The sequence below is a fragment of the Protomyctophum bolini genome, assembly GCF_963924005.1.
Source record: "Protomyctophum bolini genome assembly, chromosome: 9".
NCBI classification, from domain to species: domain Eukaryota; kingdom Metazoa; phylum Chordata; class Actinopteri; order Myctophiformes; family Myctophidae; genus Protomyctophum; species Protomyctophum bolini.
This window is the reverse complement of record NC_137870.1, coordinates 28138158-28152443: the sequence shown is the minus strand read 5'-3', so window position 1 is coordinate 28152443 and position 14286 is coordinate 28138158. Positions and strand designations below refer to the sequence as shown.

The 14286-nt window shown below is 41.1% G+C and overlaps 1 protein-coding gene across 5 annotated transcripts; it reads right to left on the bottom strand.

Moving 5' to 3' along the window:
* Nucleotides 1-310: 310 nt before the first annotated feature.
* Nucleotides 311-14009, bottom strand: slc33a1 (solute carrier family 33 member 1). 5 transcript variants are annotated; one of them, XR_013964582.1, is made up of 10 exons: nucleotides 12091-12164; nucleotides 10984-11411; nucleotides 10278-10437; nucleotides 9914-10109; nucleotides 8311-8516; nucleotides 7577-7761; nucleotides 6700-6817; nucleotides 4546-4761; nucleotides 2075-3555; nucleotides 311-2013 (listed from the first exon to the last, which is right to left on the bottom strand). XR_013964582.1 is itself a non-coding variant. In XM_080771807.1 (9 exons), exons 2-9 carry the CDS (start codon nucleotides 11364-11366, stop codon nucleotides 3388-3390), a joined length of 1632 nt encoding a protein of 543 aa, XP_080627933.1. In that variant the 5' UTR covers nucleotides 11367-11411; nucleotides 13821-14009; the 3' UTR covers nucleotides 311-3387. The 5 variants fall into 5 exon arrangements, 4 of the variants coding, with proteins under 4 accessions (XP_080627933.1, XP_080627931.1, XP_080627930.1 ...); XM_080771807.1 differs by lacking the exon at nucleotides 12091-12164 and adding an exon at nucleotides 13821-14009 and having other exon boundaries at nucleotides 311-3555; XM_080771805.1 differs by having other exon boundaries at nucleotides 311-3555; nucleotides 12117-12174.
* Nucleotides 14010-14286: the final 277 nt, after the last annotated feature.

The following is a 14286-nucleotide window of genomic DNA, read 5'->3' as shown; positions in this document are numbered from 1 at the left end:
TAAAAATGTCAGTCGTTCTTCGATTTTTCAAAAATAGCAGACCTACAAGCTCGTAGCGCGCCACTCGGTGGCGCGCTATGAGCTTGTAGATCTGCTATTTTTCAATAGCTAAAGCATAACATGATGCTAGCACCAAAATGGGTTCCCGGTCAGAATGGGTTAAGACGTTACATATCACCTATATATTGTCCGAAATATCGTTTTAGGGTGTAGAATTTGCCTCTGGGTTGGAAAATTACAATGTTTTATTCACTCAAGTTGCATTATATTTGTGTGATTATGCAGTGTTCGCATACAGAAAACAAGGGCGTCAGAGTGCATCATTGTTTTATTACATATAGGATTTGTTTCAAATCTACTCCATATTGCATCTTGTAAAGGTGTATATAAAAGTACATTTTTACAATTTACATCATCTTACCGTTACCCTGTGCTTACATGTTCAAATAACAAAATCTCAATTTCTGACTCAAGCCAATAAACAGGCAAATGGCATCAACCAAACTAAATTGAAAGTGAAATTACAAGCCCCATCAATGCTGAAATTGAACAACCACCACAATCATTTGTGAAAAACGAAATAAATTCATAAATATACATACAGTACATCAATGACAGAAAGGCTATTTGGCATGTAACTGGAAATGAATCAGATTTAATTAAAATAAAATCGATCGGTATGAAGGCAAGTGTCTACTCATTGTACATGAGTCTGTATGAAGAAATATATGTATAATAATCTAATCTAATCTAATCCAATCAAACCTGACCTTGGACCTGTGGTAAGGATAAAAGTCATCATAAAACGAGAGTCCGACTGATGCCTGAATTTTCTGTCCAATCACTGATTACCAATTTTGACAAAAATCTATGTGAAAAAAACACTTAAAGCCTATATAAGTTTCTTTTTCCAAGATCCATCTACAAGCTCACGTTGTGAGCTTGTAGATGGATCTTGGAAATTTGGAGGAATGTTTTCACCAAGAATGACATACCCAAAATATGCCGGTCGTCAAGTAATGGCCGATATATCGGTCTGGCTCTACAATCAAACCACAGTCCACAGACTAGTTGCCACAAAACATAATAATAATGACCTAGTGTTTTCTCTATCATCACGTCAATTTCCACCCCAAAACCATTACCATCATCCATCTTAGACCTAGCTACACACATTGTGATCGTGTAGGACTATAAAACACACAACAGCTGGCTTCTCGATGCTGGTTTTACTGCCATTTTCAGTCTTACCTACAATGCTCTGTTTATGAAATGGCTTCCGTCTTTGATATTCGTCCACCAAAAGATGGCAGTGCCAAAGTCAATGGGAGGAGTAGATCAAATGTCCAACGCCACTTTGAGATTAACCAACCAAGTAGTTATATAAGTAATAAGACAGCAAAGACAGCCAGATATATGGAGTGATAGACGTTACAATTCTGAGAAGCTTAAGAAATACAGACAGACACCCCATTTACGTACCATGAAAACTATATAAACTAGAGCCTGGCCAGCCTTAGTAAAATAAAATAAAAAATAAACATTCTGGTCTGATCACTGGTTCTAATGATTAATCATGAGTAACTGAACCATGGATTTTGAAATCGTACATTGGTCAGGCTCTAATCTGAATGTCACCTTCAGTATTGATAAAGAATCCTAGTTCAATGGTTAAATGCTGCACTGTGCATGTATTGGATTACAGTAATCAGTTATAAGGGGTAAGGGCATTTTTCCACATGAAAATATTTTTTGGTGAGCAATAGCAGTTGAATTACAACAATAATCAGGTTATTTTTTAATTGTATTTATTAATAAGTGAATATTTGGTGAATTACTCAAAAGGTAAACATTTTACCAAATGCTAATAATGCTTGCAGATGATAGGTATAACAGTATTAAAATTAAACATTCACTATGAATACAGTATGCTTCACATTCCATACATTTATTTTGAGTGATCCACCAAATTATTATGAATGACATGTTTACAGAGGTAGTCTCTCTACCAACCTGGGCTATTAAACTTAATTATTATTAATGACATGTTTACAGAGGTAGTCTCTCTACCAACCTGGGCTATTAAACTACAAAAGATGAACAAAGGACTAGCACCTTTGAAAGTATAACAAGGCACCAAAGAAATAAAACTGTAATCCTCAATTCTGACCTGGATTGAATGCGTTTCAACCATTGAATTTACCAGTGGAATTTACTACATCCGGGCATTTCAGGTTAATTGTCCAAATACTAAATACTATACTGACCTTAAAATAATGATATGGATCATTATAATTCCAACTGGCCGATTAAACAGAGTAAGAATGAATTTCAAATACTATCTGACCCAGGTCTGGTTTGGTTTATCCATTTCAAGCAGCATAGAATGTTCTAAAAGGACACAAAGCTTCAGTTTCCAGTATTATTTAATGTACAAGTAAGTGACTTGCTAGCCTGAAGGAGTCCTTGTTTCCAGCGGGACAGGAGTGAAACCAAGTAACATCCTCACCTCCAGAGAGCGAGGGGTATTACCATAAGGTATTACTTCACAACAGTGCCGGACAAAGAGCAAATTGAGAGCTTTTTCCACAGTTAGGTAAAGTTAGCTACATTTGTGGCAAATCTGCAAAATAAATGCTTACCACTAGCTTTCTTCACAATTGTGTTCATAAAGATGTCTACTATCACATCGATTTGTTCCAAGCCAACTCCCTTGCGAAACTTTGCGACAGCTGTTGAAAGTTATGGGGTACCATTAACAATTTACACATTTTCATTCTGCTTTAAGTAGCATGTGTGATGGGTCAAACTAGGGGATTTTCATGATTCGAAATCCATTGCAAGCATTTGGTTTGCACGACAAACACTCCTTGGGCTAAAAACGGCCATAGCCACTTTTCCAAATTTGATGACCTCATCACATTTGTGATGACTGCTATGGACGATTTTAGCCAAGGAGTGTTTTTTTCGTGCAAAATGCTTGCAATGGATTCAGACTCATGAAAAACCCCTAGTCTGACCCGTCACTGCGTCACATGCTGATTAAAACAGAATGAAAATGTGAAAGTTTTGCCTGCATATAGGTTGTTAATGTACCCCAACTTTCAGCAGCTGTCACAAATTGTCCCAAGGGAGTTGGCTTAAAACGAATTGTTCCAAAGAACACCTTTATGAACACATTTATGAAGAAAGCTAGTGCTAAGCATTTATTTTGCAGATTTGCTACAAATGTAGCTAACTTTACCTAATTAACAGTAACAATTAGAGGTGGAGCGTAGGGAGGGAGCCAGGCAGAAATGTATGACAACAGGAGCACCCCACACGGTGGGATATGCATAGGCGCACCAGTAATAATAGTCTGTTTGTTTTTTCCACTGAAAGAGAACATCAGTGGATGGCTCTGCACCTCCACGCTGCCGGGCTCTGGTCCTGTAGCCGTCTCATTTTCTTACCCAGCCACAGCCACCAGGCTAAGCCAATCACAAAACAAACGACCGTCTCTATGTAGTACCCGTCCAACAGCGTCACACATGTGCCGCCCTCCTTAACGCACAGCTGAAGGATGAAAAGAAGAGTAGTTGATACATTGTATTTATGTAAATATGATCTTGTTGCATACATCTGTATTTATTTGTAATTATTATTATTTATTTTTTTTACTTTTCATGAATGAATGCCCTATTTTATTCTTCGTCATATTACAGAGTCATCTACCAGTAAGACGCCTGAGGGCACTGGCCATATATGGAGCGTGTCTTGAGTGTACAGGGTTTGATGAGGGCCCAGGTATGGCCGGGCCTTCATTTTCGGGCCTGTTGAGAACTCTAGTTTTCGCCGGCAAGTTCTGACATATTAATATTGATGACATCAGAGATTTCCATATATGGGCTTAATTGCAGGTCGCATTTACTATAATATGATCCCTGATTTAATATCATCCCGGATGATGTCATAGTGATGTCACGAGACCTGTGCATATATGGGGGCTTTCCCCATGTATGGTTATTGTGAGTGACGTGACAAAAAAGACCTTTGGTCACACACAAAAAGGAGGCAATCTAAAAGCTCGTTGCATCGTGAGATTCGTGACATGTAGTGCATGGTCACGATGCGATGAGCTTTTTGCTGGTTTTGAAACGTTATGAAAAGGTTTGATCATCCAGAACAACATGCCCAAAATAGGGACACCAGGTATTTATGAATATTTATTAACCAATGAAAGGTTTTAACAGGAGCTTGTTGATTAAATAATAACTACATTCATTCATTTGGACATACATTCATAGAAATGATATTCATACCGTAAATGCCTTTGCAAACACCCCCCACAACCCCTCTTTCAGTCTCACTTATCCTTCCCTTTTGGTGTTTTAAACATTATGTTGTAATTTACAAGCTTGTAGGTCTGCTATTTTTGAAAAATTGTGAAAATATTTCTTTCAGAAAACGGGAGGATTTAGAAGAATCTTTTTTTTATTTCTACGTCAGGCCTGAATGGGTTATTCTCTCCCTCTCTCAATCTCTTTGCCTCATTCACTCACTCACCGCTGCATTCTCTGGAGAGACGCAGGTCTGCCCGACGGCCCCCTGGCATTCCTTTGAGGTGAGGGGGTCTACCAGCCACAAGGCCACCGTGGACGGCCAGTTCCCTCCCAGGTTGGTGACCGTGTTCAGCAGGGTCATGTACGTCCCCCCGATCAGCGGGTCACTCACTTGAGCATTGAAGGCCATGCTGGAAACATACATGCAGTACAGTGCCACCTGGTGGTCAAAGCAAGGAAAAAATGCTTCATATTAAAAACATATTCATATTAAATGGTCCGGTACTTTCAAATAAATCCAGGGCCGTGGAGGAAAACCGGTATGACCGACCTTAGCTGGAAACAAATCTACACACACACACACACACACACCAAGTTTACCAAAAGCTTTGTCCACTAGAGCGTAGTCTCGTGTAGCCAGACAACTATTCCACAATCTCCAAACGCTATAGTCTGGAACTACACCTCCCAAAATCAGAGTAATCTGTTTGTCATTTCCGTTCACAAAAGATATTTTAAAATATCTTTAGAGCTTATTTTTATATCCATTTCTGCTAAGCAGCAAGCTATATATGCTTGGATGATTTTTATTTATATTAGGATACATTTGCGCGACTGTAAAGACTAAACGGAAGTGGGGAGCAGGCTACACTTCTGCTTTATATTTTACTGTTAGGCAACTGTTACGGCCAGCCATAATTAGGTTCTTTTGTATTTGGTATTATCTGTTGTTTCCTGTGTTCTGAGGTGGAGAGTTGATGAGAGGAGAAGGAGACCTGTGTCATCATGAGACTGATTACTGGAGAGTGCTTGCTGCTGTGGGGAACTAGTCCTCTCCATGGATTGGCCGGCTCTGATGAGCCCTATGATACCAGCAGTGGAGTGGGTGGTGGCCACACCTGATCTACAAAGATCAGTCACAAACAACTCTGTTCAGAGGACTGTCAGCTTCAGGGCAGCAGGGAATCGGTCCCCCTGTCCTCTCACCACAACCTGCAACCATCCTGTCCAGTTCTTTATTTGGGATAAGTTTTTGAGTTCTGTTTTTGATTTGTGTTTGCTATGTTTGAAGTTCTGTTTTGTTAGTTTACGTTTATTTGGGTTATTGTATATCGTTGTAAATATTCCTGATTTTGGGCTGTAAATAAATGCACATTCCGTTTTATTGCAATTGTCTTTCTGCATTTATGTTGCTTCCCCTAACCCTAGACTAGGGGGTGTAACATGTGGGGGCTCATCCGGGCCAAAAGTTAAAACTTTTGGGTCATTTTGATCATGCCAGTTGGGTTGGTCTGGTTCTGTTTTAGGTTGGCAGATTTGTATTGTTGGTATCGGTGATAATTTTGTGCAGATACCCACTGTTACTATTAGCTCATTCAAGTTTAATTCAAGTGCCTTTGTTGCTGTTTGCTAATGTCTCAATCTCTGCACTGCAGGCGGAGAGAGAAGAATGGTGTTGCAACATTCTGAGAAGTGTATTCTGGTGGCTTCAGCGAGAGACCTTCGCCTTCTATCGCGGTAAGTGTGACCATGGGGAGGGAGAGGAAACTCTTACGTCCCATGGTTTAACATTTCCGTGGGGAGGGTGTGGGAGGTTCTCAGGGTGGGGGACTCAACAGAGTCTTAGGCTGGCCCTCCACCTAGGTGGAGCTCCAAGGAAGGAGTAAAGGCTAGAGCTGACTATGTGTACAAGCCCCCTAGCTAACACTGCCACTCCTACCTAGTCTGGCAATGCGAGACTAACTAGTAGAGGGTGACCTCTCAAGAGTAGTCTAGGTTCACGGTTCTCAAAGTGGGGTGCATAGTCAGGGGTTCTGTGAAATAATTCAGATTCATTTTTATTTTTATGCTGCATCATTACAATTATGTTTATCTAATTGAAAAGTGTGCTGTGAGGTTCTGAGCACAATCAATTCGAATAAAATGACTAATGGCACATATTGTAGTAGTGGTGTCCGTTTATGACTATGAAATGGGTGTGAATGATTTTGATTGAAAAGCTTTTAATACAAATAGTTCCAATGGCGTCTAAAGTATATATGTGTGCGATTGGTGTGCGAGGATCAGGGAAAATGCCTCCACGTCCACCGGGGCTAAAAATGTTTGAGAAGCCCTGGTCGAGGTGAGCATAAGAGGAGGAGACAAACGGAAGCCATACCTGGTGCAGTGCGTAGCTGAGCAGCACTATAGCGTAGTAGTAGACAGGGAAGCCCCCTTCCTCTTTCAAACTGGGGGTGTAATACACCAACAGAGCATACTCCAGACCTATCAACAACCTGCCACCAGAGCACAGGAACACCGTTAGAACACAGCTACGTACGTACACGTGCACACAATAGTGCTGGAACACTGCATTAACACCAAATGCACAATCATTCACATCAATTCAATATACTGTATAAACACTGAAATGTGAGTATTCAATTCCACCAGAGAACAATAGACGACACACTTAGAGAACACACAAATCAGCAAATCCCTTTCAGCTCAGTCAATTTCTAAACACCAATCACAGTTCAGCAGCCAGTGATATAGCATTCAATCTTAAACAAATGGGCTCGACAAAACAGGTCTTACACGCCAAGTTAGGTTTACTATAGATCTACCAAAATGCAACCACTTAAATCCCATGGACTGCTTTTGCATGCTTGCATGTACATATGTGCAATCATATACATGTCTGTCCTCTATGCAGTATGCATGTTAGGGGTGGCACAATACGGTAAATTGCAAAACAAAATCGCAGTCTTCACAGTATTGTGTGACTTTTACATTGGAGCAAAGGTTTTTCTGGACAGCTTCCTAAGAAAGTATTGTAGTGTTGTGCAGAATCCCTTCCCTAGAAGTAAAGTCTGTCAAAAAGAAAAACATGTCACATATACTCTATACTGACAATCTCCGTTGCATGAACAGTGTCACATGCCAAAAATAGCAGACCTACAAGCTCATGTAAGCTTGTAGGCGAGCTATTTTTGACGTGTGACATCGTCCTGCGACAAATAATAATCAGGCTTAAGGACTATGTATCTTCCTACCTAAAAGGGAAGGACTTGTAGTAGATGTCCAGAGGTCTAGGCCCCGCCGTGTATTTGCTGATGAGAAGTGGCAACATGATCTGAAGGGGCACCATGGGTACTGCCAGTAACGCCAGCTGCTCCTTGGGAACGCCTGCCTCCACTAGCTTAAGGCCTGTCACTGCATCCGCTACAGAGAAACCAATCTGGAACAAACACGCAGAGTGAAAAGCAGGCATACGCATGCATGCGCACGTACACATGCACAATACACAAGATAAATGCATTTACATAGATTTCAGTAGTTTATGACCATTACACCGGGTAGTTTAGATACTTATTCTGGATATAATATATTCTCAGTAACTTACTACTACCAATACTACTCTTGAGGAATGCAGGAATACAGTTTGTTTTTGGAATGAGAAAAACAATGTCAATAATAACATGTGCATTTTAACAGCCTTTTCAACAGGCTAGTTTGAACTCGCTTAACAAAAGGGAATATTATCAATGATATGGGCTAACAAAATAAGAGTAATGAAACCATACACAGTCTAATAAACCATTTACCTTTTGGAGCATATTCCGAGTGAGCGGACTATTTTTTCACTAATAAAATAAGTTAAACACTTAAATCCTATATTCTTCATTGTATGTTGAATAGAACTGTTGAAGGTCTGCTATTTTTGCTGAATGTTCGCTTTCGGTTTCATACGGTTAAAAGATGCTTGGCTTTAAAAGCAGTGAGGTACCTTAGCAGTGAGAAGCAGGCCACAGAAGGTGGCCACAGCAGGCATTTTGATGATTGTAAACAGCAGTTTGTAAGTTTCCATGACACTATGTGTCACCTCCGGAACTCGTTTCTTTCCTTGGACACGTTCATGTGCACTCTCCTTTTTAAAAATGGCCACCAGCGTCGTGGAAACCAGGAACACCATTCCCCAAAAGAACAGGAATTCTGTAGGAAAGAATCACTTTTCACATATTGGTCTGATCACAAACAAATATTCCTCTCTTTAAACATTAGTTAATTAGTAGAGACATGTGGGTTTGGTGGCTGTAATGTCATCCTCATGTGATGTATGTAAACAAAAACATTGTTTATTTGACGTTTCGGCCCCAATAGGCCTTCCTCAGAATCGAACAAAATTGTGTTGAGTCTGAGAAAGGCCTAAGGGCCAAAACATCAAATAAACTACTGCATATACTGTCTAGAGTCTGAGTGTGCAACATTTTCTCCTCCTCCTTTTAAGATCAGGTCAGTGATAACTTTTCTCTAGTAAATACCTAGCTCTGATCCATAGCCTAATGCACTTTGCTGCCGTTGCATTTAGGCTATGGGACTGTTCTCTTTCCTGGCTCGCATGAAACGCAGACCAACCTCTCTGTAGCGAAAATATTAAGAACGTTTTACCTACTCACCAATACAAAGGTGGTTTGTGTAATTAGAAAGTTCCTCTGAGCCACCCACCACTCACTGACACTCCACTCAGGTTTACTTTACTGTTCCTTTGGTTAGTATTGAATTTGGTAAATATGCCTTCTTTTAAAGCCCATATACAGACTGGAATACTTTACCAGTTAACATTAGATCCATCTCAACATTCCCAGTTTTTAAGTGTGCACTGTCTTCTTACTTTAAAGTTGTATGTTCTTGCTATCGATAAATATGCCATTATATCACCATGTTTATTTCATTATTTAATTTTGTATCACTATTATCATTATTTAATTTTTTGCACTCACTGTATAGGACGTAGCATTTTCAAAATGCGTTATATGATTGGATTCAATGCCGTAATGAGGCTGTGAGGTTTTCAAGGTTTGCAATGTTTATCGTTTTGTCTTGTACATGTATGTTGTATGTAATTTGTTTTGTCTTATTGTTTACATGTACAATAATGATTGTGACATGTGTTGGGATCCTCAAACGAGACGGTACATCTCAAGGGGTCTTTTTCCTAATAAAGAAACGTATTGGCAAGAAAGGGATTACGCTATGTAATTGTCCACAGACATCCATCTGAACATATTTTTGTGCCTTTTATTTTTTATGTTTTGAAAATATTCAAAATATTTCGATTTATTCTCAATAACGGATTTACAACCTCACAATGTGTCGCTGTGAGCTTGTACATCAGCTATTTTCATTTGTGCTTGTTTTCATAGACCTGGCCACGTTTCTCTTGCAAAACTGGCAACACAGCAAGAGAGAGGAAATCATGCACAAACGCAATGCACTATGGGCTGTAAGAAAAAGGTGAATAGACCCCTGTGGGACTACGGTTTACAAAGAAAGTATATAGGGTTTGAGTGGTTAAAATGATTCTCACAGAGTGTGACATGCCTTCATACCTGCCAGCGTGACAATGCCTTTGCTCTTGGGGACTGTCCTGAGGTATTTGTTGCAGAAGTCTGCAGACTCCAGAGCCAAGAAGAGCACATTTCCCAGGAAGTAGCCAGCTGTCTGGCCGACTGAGTTGCACGTGGATGCGTAGCCGACGTTCTCTCTAGACAACATAGTCAGGGCCCAGCCGTCCACAGCTATGTCCTGTGGGGCAGAGAATGAGAGAGATAGAGAGGGGGAGAGATAGAGCACGTGAAGTTTTCTTATCCATCTACCACACAAATTATGTGCGTCTTTCTGTGTGTGTCAGTTTTGCCTTTCCTGTCTACTACAGTACAGAATCTGACAAATGAATGCTTTGTTATTGCATACCTGTGTAGCTGCCAGGAATGCCAGCATGAAGAACACAAGAGTAAGTGTGACTACATCAGGCCCTCGTCCCTCCTCACTGTGTAGCAGTGCATCTACTTTTAGAGAAAGGTAGATCATGAAAAGACCCAGCAGGTACTGAGTAGGGACCAGCCATGACTTCCTACAGAGGAGAGACGGGGCCCAAGAGTGAAAAAAATGACATGGGGAAGACATACAAGAATACAATGGCCAAAAAATGTGCATTTCTTTTATGCACAATTTAACCCATTATGGGCGGGAAGTTCCAGGAACCCATTTTTGTAACCATACCGTTCAACACAGTACAGTGGTACTGTGTTGTGTGTGTGTGTGTGTGTGTGTGTGTGTGTACACCGTATATAGCAAGTTTTTCAGAAAATGTAGGTCAGGATTTAATGGCCTAACGGTTAAATAAAACTCACTTAGGATGATAGACAGTGGGCTACAGCCTAATTACTGGAATTTTCATGTTTTTCCGCTTGAAAATCTATTATTTCTGGCAACACCGGCCAGTGAAATGTAAGTTTCACTGGCCGGCGTTCCAACGCCTTGGAACGCATTGAGATCCCCCAGGAGGAAGTTACTAATGTTGCTCTGGAGAGGGAAGTCTGCAGCTCTGGAGCTGTTGCCCCCGCGACCCGACTACGGATAAGCGAAAGATGGATGGATCATGGATGGATGGACTTACCTCCTCCCAATCCTGGTGATGTAGAGTGCATCCACCAGTGGAGCCCACAGCAGCTTGAGGCTGAAAGGCCAGAAGACGAAGCTGAAGAAGGCTTGGTCCTTGTAGCTGACACTCTTACTCTGCAGGATGAGAGGGATGCTGCCAGCCAATCCCAAGGGAATGCCCTGAAGCACGTAGAGGAAAAGGAGAAGCGAAACATTCCCCAGCTCATCGCGAATCCCCGTCCTGACTTTGGGACGTCCGCCGTTCTCGTCGTCCGACCCTCTGATGAGATCTGCCTCTTCCTCTGAGCCGGAGGCTTCCCTCATGTTCTCGGACTGGGGGCCGGTGTTCACTGGCTTTCTCTGCCGTCCGTTTTTGTGAGTGACCACGTCTGACTCCATGATGGCGGAGCAATGGGCATCAAACCAGCTGTGCCCTCCAAAATACTGGAAAGGAGTGAGGGCATGACAAAGGAAAACAATTGTTCAGCACAGCATCTGACAAGACTTTGGCTGAACTTTTGACTGATTGGCATTCACAATCATCCACCAACGTCAACATTGAATTTTTTTGTCTGTCTTTATTTGAAAACGTAATAAAAATATTAAATACTAACATTGATTGGTCACTTTGACATCACCACCAGCGTCTATATCTAGACTATTACACATACAGTATGTGTTGTTAACTTGTTATTGCAATTAAAGCTAGAGCTCTTAACCAACTGGTATGAGTCAAACAACATTTTTCTAACAACGATGAATGGATGTTGTGACAGCCTGGCTAGAGCGACAAGCAGGAAGCACAGGTATACAATGGATGCTATGTAAAACACCCAGCAGGACCATAACCATAGCTCAAGAATCCACAGAAATAAAAGTTAAAACCGACAATTAATCAATAGTGGACTGGAAAGGACATGTAGACAACGGTAGTCTAAATTAAATCAATGGATGCATGCATACCTGATGAAAGCAAAACTAGCAACATGTCACAATAGAGCCAGGTCTAACGGTTGATACATTAAATAATCGATAAGAAAACAAAGCCGCTTGAGTTTGCGTTCATTCGGCTGTGAATGAATTGCATCTCATACACAAAGCAAAGAAGGAAAATAGCAGGTACCCGTTCGGCTTTGAACCTGTTCTTACATCAACATAACAGACAGCCACAACCAAGAGAGAGGACCAGGACGTGTGTGTGCAACGTTGAAATGTGTCCGTTTAGTTCAGATGACGTGTCCCTGTTATATTAAATATATAGTTCCTAATAAATCCAGTTTTTTATTTAGCTAATGATTGATTATAATAATACTATTACAAATAAACAAGACTATTTTCTATCATATTAGGTCTGGGTAATGAATCTTATTTAGATGAACATGAATAATAATCCTTTATACTCCGATGCGCCGAAAATAGCAAACCTACAAGCACACAAGGCGTCGCATCCGCAACGCGCTGTGAACTTGTAGATCGGCGATGAACTACGAAGTATATAAATTTGGGCATTGGAAATTGCGTCCTCTCCTCGGAGACAGCACACAGCAGAGATATATCACCAACAGTTGCATCACTTCTCTGCCCGACTGCCCTGGCCCCCTGCCAAACAGTGCCAATGATGATTTGTGTGAGGATGATAAAACAAAATCTGAAAGAAAATATACACGTGACGCTATGTTATATTTTATGTCATATTTAATTAGCAAATGAGTGTGGACTTAAACTGTTATTCGTCTAGTACTCATTGTTGCGTAGGTTTGAAAAATAAGTTTGGTATCTGTATGTACCATGTCCATGCTTACTTTCACTCCACTACTGACAAAGACAAATGGCATCTGATAATAATACCATGGGACCTAATGTTTTTGAATTTTGGGGGGAATTGTATACATTCCCAATTTCCCATAAAGCAATGCATATTAAAAATGTACGTTTGTGTGTGTGAGTATTCTTGTAAATACATTGTTATATTTTGATTGTCTTGTTCCACTTCTGCTTTGGCAATGTAAACGTACGTTTTCTCATGCCAATTTAAAGCTCCTTTGAATTGAATTGAAGAGAGAGAGGGGGGGGGGTAGCCTACGGTGATTGTGACTGAGTAGCCTACTGTGAGCAAGCAGCACCTCAGGATGATCAATTAAGGCAGCCAGTATGATGATGGATCAGTCGAGTCCGCTGGATGGATGCCAAAGTGAAGCCTCTTTGACCGAATGACCACCATTAAGCTGCATTGCTCCTCCTCCTCACGTAAATGCAACGTCTGATTGCTTAAAGTCGCATGTGAAAGTAGTTATCAGTCCAGATGGCATGTGATCACGCACACCGTCGCACAGGCACATTTGGTTGCACGATGCATCACCATGTGACAAGCCAACTTTAGGACTGTACCCTCAGATACAGATACAGTTACACTGACTGTTTGGAGAATGGTTTTAAATACATGTGATGGGGATAAGGATAATATGTGCGCATGTGTTTTGAAATAGTTTTTGAAAAAGTTATGAAGTAAACAGAACGCTAGAGTTCTCAGCCATACGTTCTGCAAGGTCGTCTTTTAGGCTATAGGTGGCTGCGTGCCTGCGTAACTGCGTTACTACCTGCCTATCGGGCCATATGGCTCTTTAGCCGATTGATAACATACGCGGTTTATTGATACGCCTCCCGGCCGAAGCTACAGTACGGACCGGTACGGTACCACATTTGTTAGTAAACATTTAAACAGGGAATTTTAAAGAAAACTACAGTTATAGCCCTAAACTAAAGGGTGTGGGTGTGGGTGGATGTGTGTGTGTGTGTGTGTGTGTGTGTGTGTGTGTAATTGCTGCAGCCTGCCCATAATAGTTGTCGTCATACCTTTTAGAGTAGGCTACACTTGCTGCTTTGTACCAGTTCGATATCCAGAAGTCTTTAGTGTTTGAATGGTTTTGTGAATCCCAAGTCAGACAGCATTTCCATCTCTGTAATTATGAGAGCAGAGAAGGCTATTCTACAGCAATCCAGAGGATCTGTGGGCTGTAGAAGTAGTCTGTTTACTCAATTGCTCTCTCCCCCTGCTTTGCCAGCAGAGAGAGGGGAGAAAGTAATTTGGGATCAAGTGTAACAGGACCTTGTAGGGGAAATCCACTTAGCAAGCTTGTTGATAAGTTTTCAGGATTGCAGGTTGCATATCCCACACAGCTACAGTTTCACAAAACACACACCAGCATGCAAGTTTGCAACTACAGCCTGGCCACAGCAACTACATGCAGCAAGTAGGGCTGGGCAATAAATATCAATAGGCCTATCGATATCGTGATGAAACAAGATATTGCCTGTGATT

Excerpts from the sequence above, each read along its gene's own strand:
- slc33a1 (XM_080771807.1), bottom strand. The coding sequence starts at position 11,366 with ATGGAGTCAGACGTGGTCACTCACAAAAACGGACGGCAGAGAAAGCCA. Across the intron at positions 8,517-9,913 it reads AGGCATTGTCACGCTGGCAG|AATTCCTGTTCTTTTGGGGA; the intron begins GTATGAAGGCAT and ends TCTTTCCTACAG. Across the intron at positions 7,762-8,310 it reads GCCTGCTTCTCACTGCTAAG|ATTGGTTTCTCTGTAGCGGA; the intron begins GTACCTCACTGC and ends TGTTTGTTCCAG.